At 43.0% G+C, this 27,879-nt stretch overlaps 1 protein-coding gene across 1 annotated transcript in view; it reads right to left on the bottom strand.

Moving 5' to 3' along the window:
* The window catches only part of LOC118090098 (nardilysin-like), a 52,407-nt gene extending 31,005 nt beyond the window's left edge, over positions 1-21,402 (bottom strand). The window contains exons 1-12 of the mRNA XM_060278189.1: positions 21,206-21,402; positions 18,331-18,685; positions 16,430-16,511; positions 13,715-13,868; positions 12,928-13,001; positions 9,702-9,797; positions 7,968-8,090; positions 5,737-5,794; positions 5,366-5,439; positions 4,494-4,563; positions 2,881-2,958; positions 1,039-1,159 (exon numbers count right to left, since the gene is read on the bottom strand). Of these exons, the coding sequence (XP_060134172.1) occupies positions 1,039-1,159; positions 2,881-2,958; positions 4,494-4,563; positions 5,366-5,439; positions 5,737-5,794; positions 7,968-8,090; positions 9,702-9,797; positions 12,928-13,001; positions 13,715-13,868; positions 16,430-16,511; positions 18,331-18,685; positions 21,206-21,402 (1,482 nt within the window). The remainder of the gene's footprint in view (positions 1-1,038; positions 1,160-2,880; positions 2,959-4,493; positions 4,564-5,365; positions 5,440-5,736; positions 5,795-7,967; positions 8,091-9,701; positions 9,798-12,927; positions 13,002-13,714; positions 13,869-16,429; positions 16,512-18,330; positions 18,686-21,205) is intronic.
* Between the last annotated feature and the right edge of the window lie 6,477 nt (positions 21,403-27,879).

The raw sequence follows: 27,879 nt of genomic DNA, 5'->3' as shown, positions 1-27,879 counted from the left end.
AAGACAGAAAAAGGAAATGGTTCATCATTTGGTTACCATTACCTACAAGAAAATGTTTCACAGAATTTAGCAGAGGGTGCACGTTTTCTAGTACATTTAAATGTAAGACAGCACTGTAACAGAAGATGTAATGTATGATACTTTACCATCCTACTTTGGGCATTACTTGCATGAAGGGTGCATCAAAGGATTACTGGGCAGCAGGAATGTGCCCCTGGCCCTGTCTCTGAACATCAATGCCATAACAAGGTCATCTGCAGGGAAGAAGGGCTGGGCTACACTTCCGCATGTCTTGTGCCTAGAAAGCATGAGTCCAAGCAGTTTCCCACTTACCTCATGCTTTTTAGGCACAGGTCCAAGCGATTTTGCCTTTGCCCTGCTGCTTTCCCCGGGAAAACCCACTCTTTAGTGATAAATCAGAACAAACAGCAACCTGCAGAAAAGCTGTTTGCTGTTTGCTCTGATTCAGCGGCGCTAAACAACAGGTTTTCCTGGGAGGAAGTAGTGGGGCAAACAGAAGTGGGGATTAGCTTAGTGTAGGCATCCCCAAACTTCGGCCCTCCAGGTGTTTTGGACTACAATTCCCATCATCCCTGACCACTGGTCCTCTTTGCTACGGATCATGGGAGTTGTAGGCCAAAACATCTGGAGGGCCGCAGTTTGGGGATGCCTGGCCTAGTGCAAACAACTCTTTACATGAGAACACAGGAAGCAAACTTATATCAGCCTAATCCAGCTCAATATTGTCTACACTTTCCAGGACAGCAGTGGCAGTGGCTCAAAATCTGTTATATGCTCAATATACATTTAATATCTACAAATTATCTTTTTATAGTTATTGTTTTTACTATACTCTATAACTCCCCTTATAATCATATTCAACTTAGGTTCCATTCATTTCTATAGAACTACTCTGGGTAAAACCTAGCTGGCTACAGCCCTCTGTCCTTTGCACGGATAGTTATGCCTGTCTGTTTCAGGGCTGGATCATCCTTTGTAAATAATAAAAGTAAATAAATAACAACAAGGGGAATTTACCTCATACAAATGCTCAAAACCTTCATCAGTCAAAGTCACAGAGATGCTGAAGATGGAGTAAGTAGAGTTTTGTTCAAATCCTGTCTCACCATTTCCTCCAAATAATGAAAGAGCCCAAAATCTATTGCAAAATTAAAACCATGATTATGCCGATAAACCACATTGCATTTTAAAGCATCTTACCTTTGAGTGCATTACTTACAATGAACTGGGAACAGAGGTGGAATTAAGGATGCTTTGCTTTTAGAAATGTGTGCCATTTCAAAAATAACATAAAAGGGTAAATGATCTTCCATGACCTTGAATATCCTCAAAAAGGTACTTATAGGTGCTTGTGATTGGCAATGCATTGATTTGGAATGACTTTGTGGTTTTTAACAAAGACATAATCATTTGTAGGATCAGGAAATCAACCTAAGCAGCAAAGCGGGTAACTTGAGAGATGATTGCTATTTTATTTAAAAGCATTTCTAAACTGTTTGATAAGTAAAAAACAAACAAAAAACCCATAAGTTATGTACATTATTATTAGTAATCACATTCTACTTAGCTCAAGGTGATGTACAATAAAAATAGCAAAAAACTAGGCAAAAGCACAAAAAGCATTTGTGTTTTAAAAAAGCAACAGCAAAATAGACATCCATGGCAGAGATTCATTAATCAACCAAGAGAAGCTTGTAGGAATCAAACTATCTTCAGTTGCTTCTGTCGTATCTTGACAGGAATGCTATTCCACAGAAGAGGGGCAGCCACACTGCAAGCCATGGGGCAACCACACTGAAATCTCTGCTCTGTTCAGCAGAAGCTCTCCCGCAGACTGCAGTGACCTACTGGGTATATAAGGGCTAAGAGTGTCTCAAGTAACCTGGTTCTGGGCCTTATATGGTAGTACCAAAACCTTGAACTTGGCCCTGCAGAAAACTGGCAGTCAGTCAAATCTCCTGCAATGCAGGAAATATTATAAGCTGGCGGTAGTTTGCCCCCACAAGCAACCTCGTACTGTAATTGTGTTCTGTAACAGCTGCAGACTCCAGACCTACCTCAAGGGTAGTCCCACACAGAGAACATTGCAGTACTCCAACCATGAGATTACCAGTCCTTAGACAACTGTGGTCAAGCTACCCTGACGAAGGAACAGCTGTAGTTGTCTTACCGGCCAAAGCTGGAAAAAGATCCTCCTTGCCATACAAACCGAGTTGTGGCTCCAGTGACAGAGCTGGATGCAACATCCATTATGAATCCAATGTAAGAACTAATATCTATTAAAATTCAACACCCAATCAAAAAAATCAAACGAAAGTTTAAAAGCAAATAAAGCAGAGGGGGATCCACCAACAGCATACGAATCAATATGGTTAACCTGACCCAAAACACCCACTCACACACAAGACAAAGACCACCACAGCCAACCACAAAGGAACAACCATATCCTAGGCCAACCCCAACATCTCTCACCATCAAAGGAAAACAAGTGAACAACAGAGAACCTGCACAAGCGACGCTGACAACCCCCCCCACTTAGTAAGCAAAATGGAAACATAGTCACCCCACCCCACCCTCCCCCCATCTACTTTCCTTCCCCTCTCCTCACCAATGTCTCAACAAATGAAACTGATTTGTAAAAATGCTAAGAGAGACATTGCACATATCTTTGAAAACTAAGAAAACCCTTAATAGTTTTTTTTTAAAAAAAGAGCTCAAAGTGTCTCAAAATCTGTAAGTCTTCTTATTGCCTCTCAATATTCAAAAGGGATAATTTGACATGTTTAGCTGTTTCATCATGCAACATAAGGCTACCCCATTTCAGTGCAAACTTGACAAAGCAAAATCTTCAAGACATACTTTTTCCTAAGAAGCGAGAGCGCACTGCCATTGCCTTCATGTCCCACCAGCCAGGAGATGTAATGAAGAGGCTTAGTCCTACAAAGATTGGGGGAAACATTAAATAAGTTTGACATTTGCCCCTAAACTCCCAACTCCAATGCTTGTCTCCCCTTCTTTAATCACCTGTCTTTAACTTAACCAATCCATTCTTCAACTTTTAATACAGTTGTACTGAACCTCGGCGTTGCACTGCAACACTACTACTCAAGAGTTATTTGATCCTTTCCCCCTTTTTCTTTTGCACAGCAGATCATGGAACTAGGGACTCGGTGGGTTTGAACTCAATGGTTTTGCCAAAATGGACTTGTCACTGAAGAACACTACGGGCAATTCTGGTAAACTGGGTTGCATGGTTATGTGCTGAATAGCTTCATAGACAATAAAGGGAAGGACCATAGCTCAGTGGTAGAGCATCTGTTTTGCATGTAGAAAGTCGTAAGTTCAATCCCTGGCATCTCCAGTTAGGGTGGGGAGAGATTCTTGTCTGAAGCCCTGAAGAGCTATTGCCCGCCAGTGAGATGATACAGAACTGCAGAGACTGTATTTTTTGAGAATTTTAAGGAAAAACCATCTTCCACAAAAGCTGCTGCTTGCCTTCCATCACTGTGCCATACAGAGTGTGCTCACGTATGGTTTATGTGTGTGGTACGGAAGCTGTACTTCTCAGGATAGAGCAGGGCTGTGCAGAATTATTAAAACAGCAGAGAGCATTATTGGCTCCTCACTCTCCACCTTAGAACAAATCTATACCACCAGGTGCCATAGAAAAGCACTAGACATATCAAGAGATCCAACGCACCCTGGCCACCATTTCTTTGAGCTCCTGCCATCGGGACGGAGATATAGAACAATGCAGGCAAGAACGAGCTGTCTCAGGAACAGTTTCTTCTCTAGAGCGATTTTGGTCTTAAATGGAAATCCTGGACTTTGAAGTCATCTTATTTTACTTATTTTGTATTATATTTACTGTTTTTAATTAAAGGTAAAGGTAAAGGTAAAGGGACCCCTGACCATTAGGTCCAGTCGTGACTCTGGGGTTGCGCGCTCATCTCGCATTATTGGCCGAGGGAGCCGGCGTATAGCTTCCAGGTCATGTGGCCAGCATGACAAAGCCGCTTCTGGCAAACCAGAGCAGCACATGGAAACGCCGTTTACCTTCCCGCTGTAGTGGTTCCTATTTATCTACTTGCATTTTGACGTGCTTTCGAACTGCTAGGTTGGCAGGAGCTGGGACCAAGCAACGGGAGCTCACCCCGTCACAGGGATTCGACCCGACGACCTTCTGATCAGCAAGCCCTAGGCTCAGTGGTTTAACCACAGCGCCACCTGGGTTAATTAGGTTTCGTAATTTTGGATTATGCGGAATGCTTTATCTGAGTGGATGTAGCAACCGAATAATTTCGTTGTTCCCGCAAGGGGACAATGACAATAAAGATATCTTAACTAGGTAGCCCATTGGTCTTGCTCAGCATGAGGTAACTTTCTATAGACCCCGAGGAAGACAAAAGAGGAAAATGATGGCTACTGCGTTGTATAAATGGAAGTACAGTAGGTTTAAAAGGACCTCTTACCGATAATTCCTTTCTTGTGGGGGAAGACTCCAAGAGATGCTCAGAGAATGTATTTCTTTCACTGGAACAACTGAGGAGGCAGAAATGAGTCAATTTCAAGCATTCAGACAGGTGGTTATTCTTGCAGTAGACATTGAGAAAATGGGCAAGGGAAACGAAAGAGGTGGTGAGAGGAATAAACATGCACACATATTACTTCCAAAGGCTATAAGGCCATGTAAAAAAAAAAAAAACACACACAAACACAAAAAGTTGGCATCCATTTGTCTCAGGAGGCAATGGAAGAGAGCACCTTCAGGGGTGTAGTCAAACAACTGGAGAGTTACAGAGCCTGCTGTGGCTGTAGAAACCAAAACAGGAGAGACATATTAGAGACGGCTGAAGCTAAGATAGTAGTTTGCCTTAAGGTCACACTGTGACCTTTTGGCTGAGGTGGACTTTGAGGGGAGAACTTCCTCTTCCAATATGTCTTGTCAGTAGAGATATTTACCCCACATTGCACCTGTATTTGAACTATTTTAAACCATATGTAATTGTTTTAAATGTTTATATTGGTTTTTTAAAAAAATAAAAATATAGGGACCTGTTTTAAACAACTTTTACACTTTTCTTGTTTTTTAGCTGCAGTTGTTTTATCATTGTAACCCACCCTGGGACCTTACAGTAAATGGTTTTTTTTTTTTTAAAGCAATGTAGCTCTGATGCAATTTTCCACTGACGATGGATCGCTGCTCTACATCACTGTCTGGTGTCACATTTTTACAACACATTTTTAATGTTTTAACTGAACAGTATAGATTGGTCCTCAGTTTGGTAAGTGATATCCCTTCAGATTTCCCAACGGTTAAAAAATTGGGGTTGAGACTAACTACCTTTGTAAAGCTTGTGAAATGCAGGCGTGTCAAACGGCTGTGGCAGATGACCAAAAGTTGGTTTGGGCAATCCACTGAAAAACAATAAAGAAACAATAGTGTATTGTTCAGGGTTATAGCTTGAATTTTTTTAAATAAAAAAATTGCAATGCCCACTGATTCCTGCTCTCAGTTCTCCTCTCTAAATATTTATATATTTAGGCAGCAACCCCATATACAAGGGACTAAATCCTATTGAATTTAATGTTATATATTAACATTTTTTATATTTCTTTTATATTTCTGATTGATATGTCACAAAGTATCAGATTTTGTGAGCCATCAACAGTTCTACATCTTCTAGGATAAAGAACAACAACAAAATTTCTTACTTATTTGGGATCTGTGAGAAGATTTCCACCACCCATTTCTCCAAAGTGTCCAGAGTGTCTAATAAAGAAATATTGAGAGAGAGGGGAGAAGGAGGAGGAGGAGGGGAAAGAAAGCAACATGTTCTCACAAGGACAAAGTTAAGGTGATAATATTGAAGCAGCATTCTTAAAAAATATGAACACATGGGGCTGTATAGAAAGAAGTCATTGCACTGATAGAACGACTTCCACTCATGCAATGGTACTTCTCATTCCTCTTCCTCCTGTGCACACCATCTCAAATCTGCTATGGTGTTTCCCCCAAGCCTAATGAGCACATTTCAGGTGGGGGGGGGCAATAGGGGAGGCAAGGGAGGGGGATTGCCATTGTAGAAATGGAAGTCGTTCCACATGTGAGTTAATTTGTTTGATAAAAAGCCACAATGTATAGATGTTTGCATCAACTAAATGGCAAAGTTGCAGGAGCTCCCAACTTTTTCCACACTTTGTTTTGATGTTCGTCTTCAATGAACTTGTTGTTGTTGTTTAGTCGTTTAGTCGTGTCCGACTCTTCATGACCCCATGGACCAGAGCACGCCAGGCACTCCTGTCTTCCACTGCCTCCCGCAGTTTGGTCAAACTCATGTTCGTAGCTTCGAGAACACTGTCCAACCATCTCGTCCTCTGTCATCCCCTTCTCCTTGTGCCCTCCATCTTTCCCAACATCAGGGTCTTTTCCAGGGAGTCTTCTCTTCTCATGAGGTGGCCAAAGTATTGGAGCCTCTGTACTTCCAGTGAGCACTCAGGGCTGATTTCCTTAAGAATGGATAGGTTTGATCTTCTTGCAGTCCATGGGACTCTCAAGAATCTCCTCCAGCACCATAATTCAATGAACTACCTGGTCAGATTATCCCTAATAAACCTTCACTCTATGATTCACTTTTTGTATCAAACTAGCAACCTTGTCAGTTATTCTTATTCAGGCATTACTCACCAAATGAAAAACATTGATACAGCAGGGAACCCTTTCTGTGCATGGAATCTCCCTGTGTGATTAAGAACCCTGAAAGATACCCACTGAAGACATCGGCACCAAACTTGCAGTTCAGGAGACACTAAACATGAGAACACTTCAAGCAATTGAAGATTTGTCTGTTCCAGCAGACTTTCCCTAACTCTTACAATAATTTGAAAGTGTGATACTGTACTATGCTCTTTACCTTTCTTGAACTTTATTGCATTGCATGGTACTGTTGTGTTTTAGTTTTATTCTTTTATTTTGTGCAAATGCTTATACAGTGGTACCTCTACTTACGAATTTAATGTGTTCCGAATGCACATTCGTAAGTTGAAAAAAATTGTAAGTCTAATCCCATAGGAATGCATTGGGAGAAAAAATTCATAAGTAGAAGCAACCCTATCTAAAAATTCGTAAGTAGAAAAAATCCTATCTAAACCGCATCCAAGATGGCAGTCGGAGCTCCATTCGTAAGTAGAAACATTCGTAAGTAGAGTTATTTGTAAGTAGAGGTACCACTGTAAAATGAAACATGTACATTCTATATGCATATCTATCTATGTACCATATCTGTAAGTCTTTGTAAGCTGCTTAAATATCGTTTTGGTGTTAAGTGAATTGCATCATAAACGCAGGAAGGCCCGGGATGAACCATGTCTCAATTACATAAAATGGCTGCCACACTGAAAGAAATAGAAAAATAGACTGGACGACAAAATAGTGTAGATGGGCACACCTCCATCAATGGGAAAAAGTACATATTTCACCCACTGCCATGTTCACACACAGAGAAAAGCTCTTTGCACCTCTCTCTTCCCTTTCAGAACAGAAGAGGGGGTAGGTTTCCAATCCAGGCATCTCAAGAAATGTGGGCTTATTTAAGAGAGAATATTTGTTGTAAAAGGGGCTGAGTCAGTTTGAATATGATCTAAGCAGGAAGAGCAAACAGTCTCCCATTCACTGAGATATTTTTCATGGGTGCCTTAGGAGGTACTGGCATAGGTGACCCCCGAAGTCATAAAGTTGCTCCTGCATGCCAACTGCTATTTGCACCTTATCTTGGGCGCTGCATTGTCAGCAAAACAGTTCATGGTACGGGATCTTATGCCAACCATGACAAAATTCTTCCAAACATACATGCACCCCCAACCAACAACTTAACATAGCATCGTATAACAGGCATACATACTCACATATATATAACTTATAGTTCAGCACAGGGAGATTTTTATACCTCTAGATTGGACAACTAGATTCATATAGTGGGCTGAGTAGTGACGCGTCCTGAAATCCCTAAGCCTCTGATAGGTGTTTATTCTGTTCTTTTTCGGCGTATGTTTAAGTGTCTCCGCATTACCTGTAAATTTTTAAACGGGAAGAGGTTTGCTTTCTGACTTTGAAATCACCGAGGTTTTAAGTTTGCATGTTTGTGAATCAGATATCCTAGTCCTAAAAAGCTTCTCCAGGAGCAATCGTGCATTTATTTTTTTATTTTAGCATGATTGGCCCAAGTCATGAATATCAAACTTGACAGTTACACTGCATTCAGTTAGAAGTTCCACCTAATAAACAAGTCTCACCCAAATAATGGCAAATTATGGATACTTCCAGATGTCATGTCTCAGGAAGCTAAGCAGCTCTCTTATAATACTATATTTACCGGTACTCTAATGCTCACCTTTTTGGCCAAATTAGGTTGCCAAAATTAAGGTGCGCATTAGATTTGATGGCACATTTACATTCGCCAGCAAATACCTTTTTTGGTCTCAAGGTTCTGAAAATTGAGGTGTGTATTAGATTCGATGGTGCATTGGACTCGAGTAAATGCGGTTCGAATCCCCGTGACGGGGTGAGCTCCCATTGCTTGGTCCCTGCTCCTGCCAACCTAGCAGTTCGAAAGCACTTCAAAGTGCAAGTAGATAAATAGGTGGGAAGGTAAACGGCGTTTCCATGCGCTGCTCCGGTTCGCCAGAAGCGGCTTAGTCATGCTGGCCACATGACCTGGAAGCTGTACGCCTGCTCCCTTGGCCAATAAAGTGAGATGAGTGCCGCAACCCCAGAGTCAGTCACGACTGGACCTAATGGTCAGGGGTCCCTTTACCTTCTGAATATAGTAAGTCAGATTATCAGTCCATCTAGCACTTCGAAGGCAGAAACTCTCAAGGATTTCTGATAGGAGTCCTTTACAACCTTCCTGAGGAGATGCTAATGATTGAACCTGAGACCATTTTCAGGCAGAGCACCTGTTCCATCACTGAACTATGGCTCTTCCCCTATTTCAGGGGTTGAGAACCTTTGGCCCAAAAGCCTAATTAGGCCCACCAGGCCTCCCCATTTAGCCCACCTGGTCATTTTGGCCAAGCCTTGTCTGCCTATTCAACACCTGATGCTAACTGGACCAAATGGGGTTTGTAAAGGTTGGAAATCAGCTGATCATCTATCATGGGCAAAAATGGGACACCGCATGTCATTGGCCCATGGGTGATAGGGGAGATAAAGATTTAGTCTGTCATCCAGGTCCAATGTTGGCATGATGGGAACAGTATTTTTGTTCTTCAATGCCTAGTTGTTGTTATAGACCGTAAGAATGTGCCCCCACTACTCAATCACTCTGTTGTCTCATGTATACTGAGTTAATTTGCATTATGAAGGCAGGGCTGTGAGTAATGGCTGCCTGACCTGCTATTCTGCAGGGCTGACAGGCCAACTTCATGCAATCAGCTGGTCAAAAATAATCTGCTAAATTTGTTTGCCAGGGCTTGCATTTCAGGGCCATGCTGGGTTAAATCCCAAACTAAGCAGAAATGAAGCAAGGCAGGAAAAAAACAACGACCAACTACCAGCCAAAGATCTTTGGAAGGAACCAGAATTAAGGGCTTTTGTTCAAGTACAACAGCTCAAGAATTCCCTAATGCTTTTAAACTAAAACCCCCTCACTTTAAACGGAACCTCGCAACATTATACTTACCCCAAAAGAATTTTCTCATAGGATGTCCTTGTTTTGCAAGGCTTCCAAGGAGCAATTCTCTTCTGTTAGCATCAGAGGGCCTGGCTATTTGATATTCTGTTTGTTTTGAAGAACACATTAAGCAGCAGAAGGGAGAGTACCTTTTTCAGTGATAAGATCATTTAGACAAGGTGACAGCCTAATAACACACATACACGAAGCAGCGGTGGATGAAGTGCCCGACCTACTCATCTACAATGAGAGGGATGGAAAGAGACAAACCATTCTGCTGCGTACATCTGATGGGCTGCATCATGGAGTTCTCAGGGCACCAGGGAAGGGAGGCACTACCCATTAAATGAACAGAAATAGCCAGCATCACAAGAAAAATGGAACCTGTGGGAGCTGCGGTAATTGCCTTCTCCTCCTTTAGGGTCCATGTCAGCATGGTCAGGGCCGGCGCGTCCATTTAGGCGAACTAGGCAGCTGCCTAGGGCGCCAAAACGGAGGGGGCGCTGGCCAGCCTGCCCGCCGCCCGCTGCCGCCCCCACTGCGCCTGTCACCTGTTGAGTGGCTTCAGGCTGCTATCCTGAGGCATGTGCTTGCCTCCGGAGAGCGGCCTGAAGCCGCTCAACAGCTGACAGGTGCAGTGGAGGCGCCCCCAGCTCGTGCTCACCGTGCGAAGCTATGGAGGCGCGCGGGAAAGGCGAGCCAGGGGCTGCCTCCTCCGCGCCTGTCAGCTGTGCCTGTTGAGCGGCTTCAGGCACGCACGTGCCTCTGGAGAGCGGCCTGAAGCTGCTCAACAGGCACAGCTGACAAGTGCAGTGGAGGCGGCCCCAGGCTTCCGCTCCCCGCGGGGAGCACGAGCCTGGGGCCACCTCACCGCGCCTCTGAGCTGTTTTATATTTTTATTTATTTTTTATTTTATTTTTTATTAATGGGGGTGGCGCCGGAAGGTGATCTCACCTAGGGTGCAAAAAACCTAAGGTGTGGATGAGCACAATGGCAAGGAAAGGAAGAGGTCACAGTGGCCCTTTAATTCATAAGAAGAACTCTGCTGGATCAGACCAAAGGCCCACCTAGTTCACCATTCTGTTCCCGCAGTGGCAAACCAAATGCCCAAGGACTCGAGCGCAACAGTGTTTTACTACTGATGTTCCCTAGCGACTGGTATGCAGTTTCATAGTGGAGGTAAAATACAGCCATCTCCGATAGTGGAGGTAATATATTGACCAGCAGCTATTGGTCACCTTATTCCCCTTCTATTTATCAAGTCCCCTTTTAAAGCTGTCCACCAGTGACGTAGCGTCGGTTGTTGGCGCCTGGCCCGTGTGCACACTGAGCAACGGAGAGGGGTGCTAGCCCAGCCCTTGCCACTGACATCGCCAGAGCGACCCCAATGGAGCAAAGTAGAGCCGGCCTCAGCCGTGTGGAGAGGCGCACTGGGCTGGGCTGGGCTGGGGTTGCCTGCATGGGGTGGCCTGGTTTGTGTCCCCACAAGAATTGTGCACTTGGGGCCACGCCCCCCCCCAGCAGCCCCACACTACGCCTCTGCTGTCCACACTGGTATCTTGTCTATGGTGACTCCCTAATGGTAAGAATGGTACAGAAAGCTAACATTTGTGTATCTGATAACCAGCATCTGCTTTGACTCAGACCTATCCTCCATTTTGGCTTCTTTTGAATTGCTGAACTGCAGCTATATCCTAAGCAGGAAAGTGTGGTCGGTCCATCAAAAATCATCCTTTGAGCATGCTGTACACATCTGCTGGCACATAATGTTGTGTATGTAAGGAAAGGCTGTCCCTAAGGTGCTTGTGAGCATCTTCTTTCTTTCTACCCTCTCCCTGTCAAAGGTTCCCTTTTATGACACACCAGGGCCTTTTCCCTCCCATATGTAATGACTGTTCTTGTCACCTGCCACGCTCTTAACCACTTAACTGCTAGAGCCCAACTTTTCCCTGCAGTTCGGAGTATGACCATTTCTCTGCATCTCCTAATAAACACATTTTTGTAAGCAGTTTAGAATAATGTGCACATTTTTGAAAGTAATTTCCCCATATGTAATGTGCTTTTGTTATTTCACTAATGTATTCATTTTTAGGCATACGTTCCCCAATATATACATTTTTGTAAACACTGATTGGTTGGGAGAACTGCATCACAAAATTGGGAGAAGTGAAAATTCTGAGAAGTGGCTGTGTTTCAGTTCTCATATTGTTTCAGATAATTGCAAATTGGATAGATTCACCTTTAAATGCAAACAAGGTCTAATTTCTCCTCCATCCCTACTAGAAGACAGGCATAGATGTGCAGTGTAAAATAGTTTGCAAAAAAGGGAGCCAGATTCAATGCTCTGCAGTATGATATGAATGCAGGACAAAATCTGGGGTCAGGAACTGAGCCTGGCTCAGCAAAGTCTAGCACCAGATCCTGTCCTACGCTCTGATTGTACTGCAGCATGTTGAATATTTCACAAAGTGCGCAAGGCCAATTTTAAATGGGATTGCAGGTCTAAAATCCTATCAGACTAAAGAGATAGGCCATTAATAGTCCTGCTTTACAAATGAGGAATTGGAAATTAAAGAGAATATATCCACTGAAGATTAGATCCAAAGTTTGGAAGCACAGTTGAAAAATCCAGGATGCATGGGTTGGGGGGGGGGAATGATTTTTCCCACTGCAAGAAACCCACGTTGTCTGTTGTGCTTTGTGAAGCTTTGTATTTAACCTCAGACATAAAAGACTAGAGTTAGACAAAGGTAGTCACTCTTTTCCCCTTAGCCCGTCACCCATGTCATCCTCACAATTAACACACATTGTGAACTCACACCAGAAAGTGACATATCTCCACATTTTATAACTTATAGCCTGAACACATTTAAAGTCCCACTGAATTCAATGGGATTTATTTCCTGAAGATATGCTTAGAATTGCAGCCTTACAGTTAATTACCTAGTTCGGTATGCTCTGGGAACTGATAAAATTACAGTCTCAAAATTTATTGACCACGATCCAACATAAAGTTAAACACTCTTAAGACCATTATTTCAAAGGGCTTAAGGAGGCTTAAATATTTGGATTGTGGCCATTGTATCTAAATATTACTTTTATAAAGTGGTTACATAAAACATGGGTCATCCAAATTTCACGACAGGAATGCTATGTAGACCTGATGAGATCGTTTCTCTTAAGAATTGCAAGAATATCAACAATAAAAAAATTAGATCAAACCCATTTGTTTTACCACTATCTACAGCTTCAACTTCTCGGTCAATTGCATCCTTAATCATCAGTGGCTGGATGAAAAATTGTGCCCATCTACAAGAGAAATGGAAAATCGGGTTTCTGCTGTGCTGAAAAGCGGAACTATAATATTGTGTTCTCAAAGGTGCATATACAGTCCCTTTGAGTTGCATTCAAATAACTTACTCAGAGTAGACCATTTAAAATTACACACAGGTCCTGCTATTCAAACACTTGTTATACAAAAATTCACTCATCCAAACATGAGGAATTAGTACCCAAACCTTGCTATATGCCCCCCCCCACAGATTCAGATACAGTATCCAAACAGCCAGACATGAGTTTAGCACTGTAAACAAACAAACAGCCTCAAATAAGTCTTACTTCTTCTGTTCTGCTCATATGTGGCAGTCGTTTTGCCAGAAATCATGGTGGGTGGGTGGGTGGGTGGGTGGGGGGAATAGAAGAGATAGGACAAATAAGAGCATATTTTCCTTCCATGGTTGTCTTTTGCAAGATTTCAGAGGGTTTCCTGGCGTTTTTCCCTGCTCCCCCCCCCATCATTTGGGGGTCAAAATTCCCCATAAGAATCAGTGGAAATTGTTACTTGTTATGAGAACGCTCACCTAGCAAACTGTTTCCTGAGAATGCATTGTGTTCAGATAGTGGGAACTGCATATAATGACCATTAATAACTTTGCACATTGCTTCTCAGTCCCATTCCTCCCACTCCCACTCCTCCAACTTGATCTTCCTGACCGTTATTTGGTTTTGTGTTGCAAAGTTACCTGTCCAGGGCTTCCCTAAAATATTTTTTCTGGATATCAAATTGGAAGACTGTCCGCTCTGTGTCTGTCGAAGCGTTGTCTGAGCCTCCATGCTTCTTTAAGAATGTATCGAACCCATTCTCATCTGGGTATTTCTGGCTACCCATAAACACCACTGAAAGAAAACATTGGAAAAATTGGGTGCATGCCTTCCAATCCTGGGATACTTGTATGCTCAGAGCATGCGCAGATGTTGCTAATTTCAATGAACCCAATGCTTACCTCTTGCTGAATCTAAAAAGCTTTCACGATACATTAGAAGGAGTGCAAGGCTTGATCGCGGCAAACCTCAGTTAGGGTGTCTCCCCTTCCTGCTGTGACAAGCTCCCCTTCCCCCACATTTCCCAGAACCAGGAGAGGCATGAAGAGAGCGGAAGAGAAGTCAGTTTCATGCGCTTTCTCCCTTTTATCCCTGTCTTTTCTCTTAAATAGTTCTTCTTATTATTATTATTATTTTTAAAAGAACATGGCTTTCTGTCTTTTATGTTGCAGTTTCTTTGTTAATCCTACTAGTGTTTTCACATTTTTACAGTGTTCCTTTAAGTAATCTACAAATTTCCTCCATTCCTTTTGGAACCTCTGATCTTTTTGTTGCCTTATTCTTCCCGTCAACCTTGCCAATTCTGAATATTCCATCAATTTAGCCCGCCACTCATCTACTGTTGGAATTTCTGTTGTTTTCCACCTATCATTCTGGCAGCGGTGGTGGCATACATAACAAATCTTTGATCATTTTTCTTAATTTCACTTCCCATTAGCCCCAGCAGAAAAGCCTCCAATTTCTTGGGAAAACCCTGGAGAGAAGGGGCAGGGCCGCCTTAAGCAGGTCGAGCGCCCTGGCGCCGTGGTGCGCAGATCGCTCCGGCGCCCCCGCCCCGCTTCTTCCCCGCAGCTGGTGGTTTCCACGCGGCTTCGCTGCGCCCTCCTGGCGCCCCGCGCCACCCAGCCTACCCCTAGAGCCGGCCCTGAGAAGGGGTCTTAGGCAGCTGGTAGGGGGGCATGGAGCTTCCATCTCAGCAATTGCTTCACAGGGCAAGACCTGCTGGAGATGAGTTGCTGTGCTCATTAGGCCTGGCACTCCTGTGCAGATCATAGAATCATAGAGTTGGAAGAGACCACAAGGGCCACCCAGATCATGTTTTTGCTAATAGTTATCTCCAACTTGCTCAGTGTAATTTACTGCTGGCTCGATGCTGTCACTGCAGAGCAGGCTCTGCTCTGAATCCAAGGCCAATCTCAGCACTTGAAACCTTGAGCAGCTCCTAAGATCCAGGTGCTGTAGCAGAACCCACAAGCATTGCTTTGGTTTCAGTGATGCTGGCACTTGTTTGGGCCCTCCAGACTGCCTTTTCCCTCAGACATGAGTTTATCTGGGAAAGTGCCTGCCGTTTTAACACCCCACTGCAGTGCCACAGAATACCTAATGCAAGACTGGCAACATGACACCTGCTGGTGCACATGAGCACACAGAAGCCTTCTCCCCTCCCAGACCTCTGAAACATAGCTGCCAAGTTCCGGCCTGAGAAATAAGGGACTGGACCGGAAGTAGCAGGCCAGAAGTAGCGCTGCCGCCATTTTGGAACTGGGCGGAGCATGCTCAGAAGCTACTTTTGATGCTGCTCTGCCCAGTTCCAAAATGGCCGCCGCACCAGAAGTCGCGCTGCAGCCATTTTGGAACTGGGCAAAGCAGCATCAAAAGTCGCTTCCTGAGCATGCTCCGCCCAGTTCCAAAATGGCTGCCGCACCAGAATAAACCGGGGGGGGGGGAATCAATTTTTTCGGCTGGGAACAGCTGGAAAAATGGGGGTTTCCCGGGGAATACAGGAGACTTGGCAGCTATGCTCTGAAATGAGGCTCAGAAGAAGCTTTGTACTTCAGGATAGTTTGCTGTGTGCCCTTGGTTGTGAACTGTATGTGGTGGTGAAAATTTTTTGGGTTTGCAAATGTGCCCACGGGCCAAGAAAGGTTGGTGACCCCTGATCTAATGTGATGTTGCTCTGAGGCATTATGGGAAATTAAAAAGGTGTGTGGCTTCCAAGCATAGCTGCCAAGTTATCCCTTTTTTAAAGGGATTTTCCCTTATGCTGAATAGGCTTCCTCGCGAGAAAAGGGAAAACTTGGCAGCTATGCTTCCAAGACTCAACTGTTACTGCTAGGTAACTGCTGGAATGGTTCACTAGGAGGGGTTTTGGAAGGTCCCCCTCAAATGTGGAACTGCATATCACATGGTATCACAGAGCAGGTAAATAAAGCAGGCTTCCCCAACCACCCAAATGATTTCAATATACAGATATGTTCACAAAACCTTCCTCAAGCGCCTCATGTTTTGGAACACATCCCACCATCCCTGACCATTGGGCATGCTGGCTGGAGCTAGTGGGAGCCGGTGTCCAAAATAGCTGGAGGCACCAAGCCTAGGAAGGTATGAGATTATGGGAAGACATTTCTTTCTTCGGGCCATTAACTGCTAAGTTTATTCATTATTAATCAATTAATTCTTTTCAACCATGATTTCATCAACTTTTAAAATAAAACTATAAATCAGTTTCAAGCTGTGAGTAAAAGAAAATATTGATAATTGTGTTTTGATTCCAGAAAACTGTCTCCCTGGCCAATAAATTATCTTTTCCCTGGCTTTCTTTTTTGGTAAAAAGACATATAGAAGTAGCTACGTACTGTGCTCCAAAAAATGAGCTAGTCCAGGTAAATCATCAGGGTCACAGAAACTGCCAACACCAATAGCAAGGGCAGCTGCAGACTGTTATATATATATATATATATAGAGAGAGAGAGAGAGAGAGAGAGAGAGAGAGGATAGACATTATATCACAAAGAAAGCAGCATGTTTCACCAATATAAAAGAATTCCATCACAATGCTTCCCTGTCTAAAAGGAAACAGATCAAGACTTAGGCTGCATTCACACCATAAAATTAAAGCACATTGAATGCAAATTATTTTCCCCAAAGAATACAGGGAGCTGTAGCTTAGCCTAGAAGAACTACAGTTCCCAGGATCTGTTGGAGGGGCAATAATGTGCTTTCAGTGTATGGTGAGGCGTGTTTCCAGCTCCAAGGGCCTTCTGGTGGTTCCTTCTCTGCAAAAAGTGAAGTTACAGGGAACCAGGCAGAAGGCCTTCTCAGTAGTGGTGCCTGCCTGCCCTGTGGAATGTCAAGGAGATAAAAGAACTACACAACTTTCCGAAGGCTTCTGAAGGCAGCCCTGTGTTGGGATTTTTTTTAATGCTTGATATTTTGCTGTGTTTTTATTATGCTGGAAGCCACTCAGAGTGGCTAGGGCAACCCAGTTAGATGGGTGGTGTATAACTACCAGTAATATAATATGTTGTTGTTGTTGTTTACACCAAAATTCTCTTTGTAGTCACCTTGAGGCCTGGTGCGGCAATACCACTTCAGATTGCAGGAGAGTGCTTCCTTTTTCTCCCACCATGTAAAATAAATATATAAAAATAAAGCATTGCTACCGTTTTAAAAAATACATATATATATCAGAGGAGAAAAGTTCTAGTACAGTATTTTCCATATTGCGTAAGTAAAGTAAGTAAGTGTTAGCTCTATGCAAAATTTTAAAATGTTAGAAGTACAGTATAGCTCATTCTCCCCCTTTCATAGAGGACTCAAAACCTTATTCCAGCTTTATTCTGTTCTTAGTGTAGAAATGGCCTCAGGTGTTAGCCTGGCTCTGAAGGCAGCAGGTCCCAGGTTTTATTTATTTATTAAAAAATATTTGAATACCATCGCATCACAAAAATATATCACAGTGGTTTATAACAATATATAAACATGTTGTTGAACTTCCTCTCCAGAGAAATCAGACAGGTCTGTTCTCTTGCCATCTTTAGACATGCTGTGAATCCTTTATTGGACCATCTGGCATTCTGCAGGTAAGTCTCATTGGCTCTTTGCTGGCTCTTAGATGCTATTTTAAAAAAACCTTTCCGCTGATGTATGCTAAGAACATAAGAACCTGCTAGATCAGGCCCATGGCCCATCTGGTCCAGCATCCTGTTCTCACAGTGGCCAAACAGTTGCCTGTAGGTAACCTTCACACAGGATCCAAACGAAAGAGCCCTCTCCCCTCCTGTGGTTTCCAGAATCTGGTGTTCAGAAGCATTACTGCATCTGACCATGAAGGTGGAGCATAGCCACCATGACTAGTAGCCTTTGATAGCTCCTCTCCTCCATGAAACGTGCTGTGATATTCCTTTTCCTCGTCCATCACTATTGCTTTTATCCATTTTGTAAACCGCCTTGGAAAGATTTCATTTTGAAAGGCAGGTTAAAAATGGAAAAATATATATTAATACAGGTTAAAAACGCACTGTCGTACGAGCCAATTCAAAAGATATATAGGTGTACACCTACAAAAAGTAAAAATGTGGCTAAAAGAGGCTTGCATAGAGATGTGTATTGTACAGGTATACTCACTGATTTGTTGCTCCGCCCTGTTGAACATACCTTACAGGTTTCCCTTTATGTTGTGTGTGAAATGGCCCTATATTTAGCTTAGGAAAAAGGTTGTCTGGTCAACATGCAGTTGTGCTGCTTGCTAACATACCTGCTTTTCTGTGCTTTCCATCTTATTTTCCTCTTCTTTCTTGACTAGCTGTTCATAAATTTCATAGTCATCGTTCTCGTCTTTGATTCTGCTTCCACGACGCTCTTTTTGTTTAGCTTTTTTACCAAGACCACTTAGAACTCCACCATAACCTTCAACAGTGGCCTCTCTTCCTCCAGGTACTTCTCCAGATTCTCCCACATTCCAATCTTTCTCGTCCTCAAAGCTGCTGTCTTTCCCATCGTCCGTATCAGAGGACATGTCTTCCTCTTCTGACGCCTCAGAAGAATTGCAGTCATCCATATATAAGTCAGAAATTAACAGAGCGTTCAGGCCATTGCTTAATTTTATGTACCTGCAAAAGTAATCCCAAGAGCATTTTTATCATTTCTATTTCTCTTTTTGCCCAATGTGGGCGTGCATTTACCAAGATGGCAGTCACCGCTACCTTCTCCGTTAACCTGGGGGTGTGCAGGGAGAAAAATGCAAGGATAATTCAGTCAAGGAGAGGGTTTTAAAATGCCTATCCAGTAACTAAACCCACCCTTTGTGGAAAGCAGCCTGTTGAGGATGAGCACGGACGATTCTGGATTGAGAAAAACTACATTTTTTGCACTATAGATGGGTCAGTGTGAGCACAGCCCAAGTGTCCAACTAGCACCATGTCCTGCTTGCAACAGTAGTCAACAGACAATCACAGGAAGTCCCTAGCAGAGCATGAGAACAACAGCCACTCCCCTCTTATTGCCCCCACCATCAACTGGTATTAGCTGCTTGCCTATCTCTGAACCTTAAAGTTCCAGTTAGCTAATACACTAAGTAAAACTGATCTGTCCTCCATAAATTTATCTACCCTCCTTTTAAATACTATGGTATATCTAATCCAGAGTCCATAATCATACCTTGTGTCAACAAATTGCGCTAGGTGATTAAATATCATTCAAATGTCTTCCTTTTTTTGTCTGTTTTGCATCTATTTACCCTGAGTTCTAGTGCCGTGAAAGAGAAGGAAAATATTCCCTTTGCACGATGTATAATTGTAAAGGTAAAGGTAAAGGGACCCCTGACCATTAGGTCCAGTCGTGACCGACTCTGGGGTTGCGCGCTCATCTCGCATTATTGGCCGAGGGAGCCGGCGTATAGCTTCCAGGTCATGTGGCCAGCATGACAAAGCCGCTTCTGGCAAACCAGAGCAACACATGGAAACGCCGTTTACCTTCCCGCTGTAGCGGTTCCTATTTATCTACTTGCATTTTGACGTGCTTTCGAACTGCTAGGTTGGCAGGAGCTGGGACCAAGCAACAGGAGCTCACCCCATCACAGGGATTCGAACCGCCGACCTTCTGATCAGCAAGCCCTAGGCTCAGTGGTTTAACCCACTGCACCACCTGTATAATTGTATAAATCTCTATTATGCCCTCCAGTTTGTCACCATCTCCTTACAAGCTCCAAGCATCTCCAACCCCCTGGTTGTTTTGGCTGCCCTTCCCTGCAGCTTTTCTAGCTCTGTTGTATCTTCCTTGAAGTGGGGTAAGAAGACATAAGATCACGAGAACAGTCTGCTGGATCAGGCCATCCTGCTCTCACAGGAAACCCTGCAAGCAGGAGCTGAGCACAAGGGCACTCTCCCCTCTTGTGGTTTCCAGCAACTGGTATTCAGAAGCAATTCTGCCTCCAACTGTGGAGATAGACCCTGGCTAGTAATCATTCATAAATCATAGAAACATAGAATTGTGCCCCCACGAGGGTGATCTAGTTCACCCCCCCCCCGTAATGCAGGAATCTTTTTGCCCAATGTGGGGCTCAAACCCATGAAGCCTGAGAGTCTCATGATTAAGAGTCTCATGCTCTACTGACTGAGCTGTTGTCTCATCCATGAATTTGCCTGATCCTCTTTTAAAGCCATCCAAGTTGGTTTCCCTCACTGTGTAGGACACCGATAAAACAGGAGATGTAGCCATGCATGCTCTGACCCCTTCCTCCCATTGCCGTTTTAACGTACCCTGCCAAATTATTTCAGGAGGGAGAAAAATGCAAGCAGAGCTCAAAAAGAACATGGGGGAAAATTCTCCACAAGACTGCAGCAAGCAATCTTCGCCTATTGTCACTGAGTTAAGCACAGCCTACCCCCTTCCCAATAATACGAATTCATGCAGATTTCCTGGAAGTCAAGTTCCCACCATTGCATTAAAAAAATAAATTACCACTGCTAGCCAGGTATGCTGGTGGGAATGCTTTGATATTGTTTAATTGCTTCTTAATTTTTAAACTTACTATGTGACTGAGTCTGTACTTTTAGGCTATTTACGTACTTGGGACACACTGTGACATTTACAGTGCTGTTTTTTTTAATAATATTTTTTATTAAGATTTTTCAAAATACAAAAGGGAAACACAAAAAGATACAACTACAACAATAACACTATACAGAAAAAAGGTAAAAGAAAATAAAAAATAAAAAAATAAAAATCACATAATTAAAATTTCTTATTCCTTTGTTCGTTCACATTGTATGTGGGGACCACCTTGGGTTCCCTTCCCCTGTGGTTCTTTGGCAAACTTATATTTTAGCAATTTCTAAACCATTTTAATCACCTTGTGCGATCTTATTTTACTCCTATCACTTAACATATTCATAATTTCCACAGTTTGTTTACAGCCTAATTCTGATCTTAATATATTACTTTTGCATATTTTTTTAAAATATAACTTAAAATCTTTCCAATCTTCTTCTATCGCTTCCTCTCCCCGGTTGTGGATTCTTCCGGTCATCTCAGCCAGTTCCATAAACTCTATCATCTTCATCTGCCATACATTTACAGTGCTGTTGGCCTCTTGAGGGGGGTTGTTCTTTTTCTCCAGACCCTTTATTCACCTGTATTCTTTGTAGTCGCTGGGGGACTTCACAATATCGGGGTCCCCTACATTTTTCTTGGCCCGGCGCTTGTGCCCTTCCTCGTCAGAGTCTTCCTGTCGTGCCTGGGTCCTTCGACACCCCTGCTGTCTCCTCTGCTGCGATGGGCGTAACACTGGGCAGTTCTCAGTCACATCAGGCTTTGTCCCTCTAGACATTGCTGTGGCTCTGAGGTGATTTGCAAGGCACTAGCCAGCCCCCCTGCTCTTGAATTTCCTGCCTAGTTACTGTCTTGCAGTAACTTCTTTTCTTCCATACCAAAACCAGCCTCCTTGCCAGGACTATACAATCCATCCCAGACCACATTGGATGCTTGGATTCTTGAGAGATAGCATCTGTTTATGACATAGATAAAGGAACAAGCCATGATTCTACAAGGGGTAGTGAGGGAAATAAGACAAGAAATGGAGAAAACTAAACACGTCAAATTCATTCATTCAGTCACCTTTGTATAAATTGGTTTGTTTGTTTTTTTGAAACCTTTGTATCCAGGTTTGTTTGTTTTTTTACTTATAAAAAGCCCTCAAGTTACTTCAAGAGAGATTTGGGTTTTTCTAAATTTTACTTTGAAAACTTTTATCCTGCCTTTCATCTGAAATAATCTAAGGGTGGGTAACAACAATCAAAATCACATAAAACCAGACAGGAAAATTAATACACAAGGCAGCAGCAAGCAGTATAAATTACTACAAAAAGGTTGGCATCTAAAAATTTGTCTGAAAAAAAGATCATAAATATCATTAAAAGCTTGAGTGAACAGGACATGCGCCATAGGGTATGTAAAAGATTATTTTGTTCTACCATACAGTATGCCTCATTATTTGTGTAATCAATAAAGTCACCCCAAGACTGCATAAAAATTGTTGTGTACCCGTAGTTTGCCATGCATGGCAAAAAATTATTATTATTTGTCCCTTCCTCTTGCCTACATATAAACTCTGGTAGTCTGATAAAACTGTGATGGTTTTGGATATACAGTACACTTTGATGTAACTTTGTTAGTATATTGGGAGACATTGTTTTATTTCCATTTTGTGTAATTGTTGCATGTCATATGTTCTAATAAATACGTTTCTCTAAAAAGAAAGATAGCAACCAAGGCGCCAGAAAACTAGGGCTGTGGAGATAGTTCCACCATTTGGACACCTGTACAGAAAAGGTCCATTCTTCTGTAGCCTTTGCCTAACCCAGTAGTGAGGAACCATTCTTCAGCCTTTGGGTCACGTTTCCTTGTGGGTCTGCCTTCTGGGGGCTGATTGCCAGGGATGAGCAGAGCAACAAATGTGGTTCTTATCTCTGTACAGTAGGCTTCAGTCCAGCCACACAAAGGTTTCAACATGTATATCTCTCTAGCCATCCATGCTTGGTGTTGGTTAGGTTATTGGAAAGAAGAAGACAACAAACTGGAGGACATAATACAAATTTATACAATTATACATGGTAAGAGTAAGAGTAACAGGGTTTCACTCCCCCCTTCCTCCCTCTCTCTCAATAAAGGTCATCCACCAGAGTGATCAAACCTGATTCCATTCTCAACCTGGAGCCAGATAATCAGTGTCATCCATGAACCCTTGAAGTTGCTCCACCACAACCCTGTCCACCACCTCCACCTATGGAACCAGACAGTATTGGCAACTGGCAAGCACTTATTGCAGACCATTGGAGCATGTTTATTATTTGCCTTGGAAATGCATTGTGTGTGTTTTAAATGACAATATCTGCTTTGCAAACAGAAAAAAGGCACGCTACAGTTGCGTGATGAATAGCAACAGATTCTCTGCTATCAGTTCTAGAAGAGAAGGAAAACAAGAGTGAGCAATCAAGGTCAGTAAGAAGCATTGGCAAAGAATTGCTGTAGGTTTATAGTGCCATTATCACCTCTATTTATGTCAAGGAATAAGCAGTGCTGTGGAAGAGCCAACTGAAAAAGTAGGAATGAGGGATTTGAGGTTTACAGGGTAATTTATATTCCTAATGCATCTTCCCATAGAAAAGATAATCCAATTTAAAACCTGATTTATCAGTAATGGATCACATTATATTTTGCTTACATTCTGAAAGTTTAGTATGAGTGCCTGGATTATGCAGTGCTCCGAGCCAAAGTTCATTTTAATGCAAACCCCCCAAAAAACAAAACAAACTTTTTTATATAGTTTTTGGATGACTATCCTGTTTGCATCCACTTGTGTTTAGTTTCAGTAAAATGGGCATGAAAGCAAAGTTGTGATGGTTAATAACACTTAACAGATATTAAAAAGAAGAGTGCAAGTAGCTGAGACTACCAGACAAAAAAAAAAGTGTATAATAGAAGTTCTGAAGGGCTCTGGAAATACTGTATAGACAACCCTTCCCTGCACAAGGTTTTCAGCCATGTACTAGGTTCCAGCTGCGGGGAGTGGGAGAGCAGTCATGAATCTAGGAACCACAGAAAGGCACCAGAATGCTTGTGGTTTCAACATAAGAATCTGGGTGGCCACCGTGAGACCAGGGATGCCGGACTAGATGGTCCACTGGCTTGATTCAGCAGAGTTAGAGAGGGTGACATGAGAAGACCCTTTGGGAAGAAGGTTGAGACAGAAATGAGATAAAGAACATGGTCTGTGAACACGGCCAGCAACATCATTTGGCTCTGGAGAAATGCTGGATCACATTGTCACCACCGCATTAGGAAAGGCCGTGGCTCAGTTGTACAGCACATGCCTGGCATGCAGGAGGTTCCAGGTTCAATCCTAGGTAAATCTGGGAGAGGCTCTTGCCTAGAACCCTGTCAGTCAGTGTAGACAATACTAAGTTAGATGGACCAAGTATCTGACTCCATGTAAGGCAGCTTCCTATGATCCTACTAACTGATTGTGGTAGAAATTGTACCTGTTACCTCTAGCTAAGTTGTCCTCAGTAGTGACTCCATAACTGAACGAAACAAATTTCTTAATATTTTCTAAATGGTACTCTTTCATTTCCTGTCGGGTGATTCTCAACCTTCTCCTTTACTCTCAATGTTTTAATTAAACCTACTGTATGTCGAGGGTAGCTATTTAATTCAAGCCTAGACTGGTCCATGAGAGGCAGCACAGTTGGCAACCCGTCAACACCAGCCCTCAGAGTGAATTCTTTGGACAGGTTTGCCCCTTAGATCTGGCTGTTTCCCCATGTGCAAGATGGCAATTCTTTTTCAGTGCTTGTAGTTGAAAGCATGAATGTACTTTAATTGTTTTTCTAATGCCTTCTATTCATGGAGTTATTGCTTTCCTTGTGATATGTCTTGAGGACCACTTGAAAGGTGGCTGGCGAGAGCAAGGGAAAGGTCACAGATATCAAAGAGGTGGCTGTTTTCAGAAAATCAATACTTTCAACCTGTTATTCCACATTGTAGTCTTGGGTGGCAGCCATAAGCCAGTTAAACTCTCAATATTTGGATGACATCGGATTGCCCTTCGACGGGAACCAACTGAGTTAAATCCCACTCCTTATTTGACAGTGTTGTCCCTAAATCCTATCATAATTTATATTTAGTGCACATTTTAACATTCTGTATGCTTCCTTAGGCAATTGTGCTTTGAAAGGCAGTTTATGGATGCTGAATATTAGTGATAGTATTACACCTTAAGTTATTTGTAGGCCAGGTTGCAAGAGATGTAATCAAAATGTTAAGGCACACAGAGTAGATAAAGATACATTCTTATCAGGCTTCTTTTCTTAAGGATGAAAGAAAGTTAATGGCAAGCACGTTTTAAAATTATCTAAGGTTTTCTTTCTGTGAAATTCAGGACTTGTGAATTTCAACAGAGGCTTGTGAACACCCGATTGTGCAACTGTGCATACTTCTTTCGAAATTATCTTTCTGCAGTCATACAAAGTATGGACATATGGACTTACTTCTGGATAGAAATTTATAGGACATGCACAAAGTTTGGAGCAGCTTATACTGTATATGGTTCTCAAGAGTCCCCTATCTAGACAGCTTATAGGCTCAGGAGCCCTTAGCTTCAGCAGTAGATCTGTGTCACATGCCTTCTGACTATTGCTTCATGTCCTTGTGGATCAGACCAAAGGCCTGTCTAGTCCAGAATCTTGTTTCCCACAGTGAGCAACAGGATGTCCCTGGGAAAACACACAAGCAGGATGTGAGGTCAGTATCCCACTCCTCTAGGGACTCTGCACCTGGGCTCTGGTTTGCTTCTCCCTAACAAGCCAGGATCTGTGGCCAGCCTCAAACCAGGGTTTGTTGCTTACTTAAGAATCCTTGATAGCAAAAAAAAACAAGCCAGGATTCTAGGTATGCTAAGCTATCATTTCCTGGCTTGTTTACTGAGGCTGCATACATAGCATCCATTTAAAGCACCACCCCAAAGAATTCTGGGAACTGCAGTTTATCGCTCGCAGTGCTAAAGTTCCCAGAGCCCTTAACAAACTAAGATTTTTTGGGAACAGGCATAGGCTTTAAATGTGGTTTGCTTCACCATGAAGCTGTCAAATCTCTGCTTGAAACCATTTAAGTTGGTGGCCACCATCACAACTTGTAGCAGCAACTGCTATAACTTAAATATATGTGAATAACTTTTGTTTAGGCAGAATCTGCTGCCACTCCGTTTCATTTAATATCCCAGGGCTTTGTGGTTTTGGGATGGGAGGTGAGGACGTGTTATATATTTTCTCCACACCATGCAACGCTTTAAGCTTCTATCATGTCTTTCTTCTAAACCAAAAACTCCAAACCTTTCAGAATTTCCTAGGAGAGAGGCCACCCCAAGCACGCAGATCATTTTGGTAGCCATTTTCCAGTTCCACAACATCCTTTTTGAGATGGAAAAAAGCACAGCTGTACACTGTACAGTATTCCAAGTGTGCATGTATTATTGACTTGTATAGAACTGTTACAATATTAGCAGCTTTATTTTTCAATCCCTTTCCTAATGATTCCTTAGTGCCCCTAGCAAACAGCTTGCCACTTGCAAGCTCACAAGCTATTTCGACCACACTGCCATCGAGCCCCACTTTATTTTGTACATTTGGGGGAGCATGGGGGCAAATCACCTGATCTGAACGATGAGCTGCTGCACATGAAGGCTGAGGACCGCCATATGAAGCAATTTAATGTAGCCGTCACGTAGTGGCCTTAATATGTAACACAAGCCCTAAGCTTTTGCCCACTGTGACCCTCCATGAGTCAATTATTATGCTGTAACAAAAGCTTCTCACAGGCTAAATTGGGAATTAAAAGAAATACCTAAAAGTTGCTCTCATGCACCAGAAAAAACTAATATAAAATCTAATCTAATCATTTTTCTGACATTTCTGGTGTTGCGGCTGAGACAAGACCTTAAAACATTTCTCAGCGATTTTGTAGACTTCCAACCAATTTCTTTCGTTATATTAATGATGGGCAACCTGCCGCCTTGGAGAAGTGCCGCTGACCTATCCATTTGTCCAGCACTCAAAACTCAGCTGAACCTGTGCCATTTCCCAAGAGAGGGGAGGTTGGGATTTGGAGTATTTTTATAACACCATTCATTTCATTTTATTTTTTTTTAAAAAAATATCTTTTGGGTGTCTCGGCTATTGCTGGTTCCAGCTGGGTTCGGTTATAGCTTTTCACAGGATTAGTTCTGTAGCAGTCCTGGGCTTTCTGAAGCACTGAATTATTATTTTTTATTATTTGTAGGCTTTTTTTTTAATACAGTGCTTGAAGGGTTTGCAATCCTTATGTCATTCCTCCTTGGGGAGTGGAGGGAACCACAGCTCTCTTGCGATCCTGGCCATTAATACCCCCTCTTGTCCAGATCACGAAATGAAAACGAGGGATTCTGCAATGCCAAAGGTCACTCGGTGACTCCGTAGATGCTCCCCTGGCCTGCAAAGGAGCAGCTCCCTGATTCAGCAGAAGATCTCTCAGCAATTCATGTGCAGTTATGTGAGAATCAAGCAGCCCTTGCATTTATTTATACCCTACCTTACCCTACCTCCAAGAAGCTAAAAGGTGGCATAGCAGAGTTCTCCCTCGCTCCTCTTTTATAATCTCAATAACCCACCATGGTTGATTGGACAGAAACAGGGGTGTGATATATCTTTCAGCTTGAGAACCACGGCTGACTTTCTAGGGTTGCAGGCCAGCAATGGCTGGCCCCAAAACAAAAGTGGGTGTGGCCAAACAAGGAAGGCTTTTGCACATATACAAGCAGATTGCATACAGAAATATATGCCACACACACATCCTCCCTCTCCCTCTCTGCTAGCATCAGTAGAAAACTGCTTTCAAGCCTAATTGCAGTGTGGGGCAGGTTTTTAATTTTCTCACCTCCCCGCTGAGAACAGCCTCCTGCTCAGCAATTAAACTTGCTAACTGGATGTGCCACAGAACAACAGGGTTGGTGGGTGCAGGACTCAATAACCCTCCCACCCCATCTCCACCATGGCTCTCCATGCAGCAATTAAGCTTGGAGCCAATGAGAAGCTTTCTTTTTAAAGCCTCATTTTACTGGTGGTGGGAGAGAAGTGATTATCCTGCCAGCTGGATAGGGAGGTTCTGTAGCATTGCAAGAAGGAAAAGGAAGAAGCACAGCACCACAGGGAGGGGCAGCTTCTCCACCAACAGGAGGAGGAACGCAAGCTGGAGGGGGAGAGTCTCCATCCACAGG

The sequence above is a fragment of the Zootoca vivipara genome, chromosome 8 (assembly GCF_963506605.1).
Source record: "Zootoca vivipara chromosome 8, rZooViv1.1, whole genome shotgun sequence".
Lineage (NCBI taxonomy): Eukaryota > Metazoa > Chordata > Lepidosauria > Squamata > Lacertidae > Zootoca > Zootoca vivipara.
Note: the sequence above shows the minus strand (reverse complement) of the source record. Positions and strands in the feature narration are given on the sequence as shown.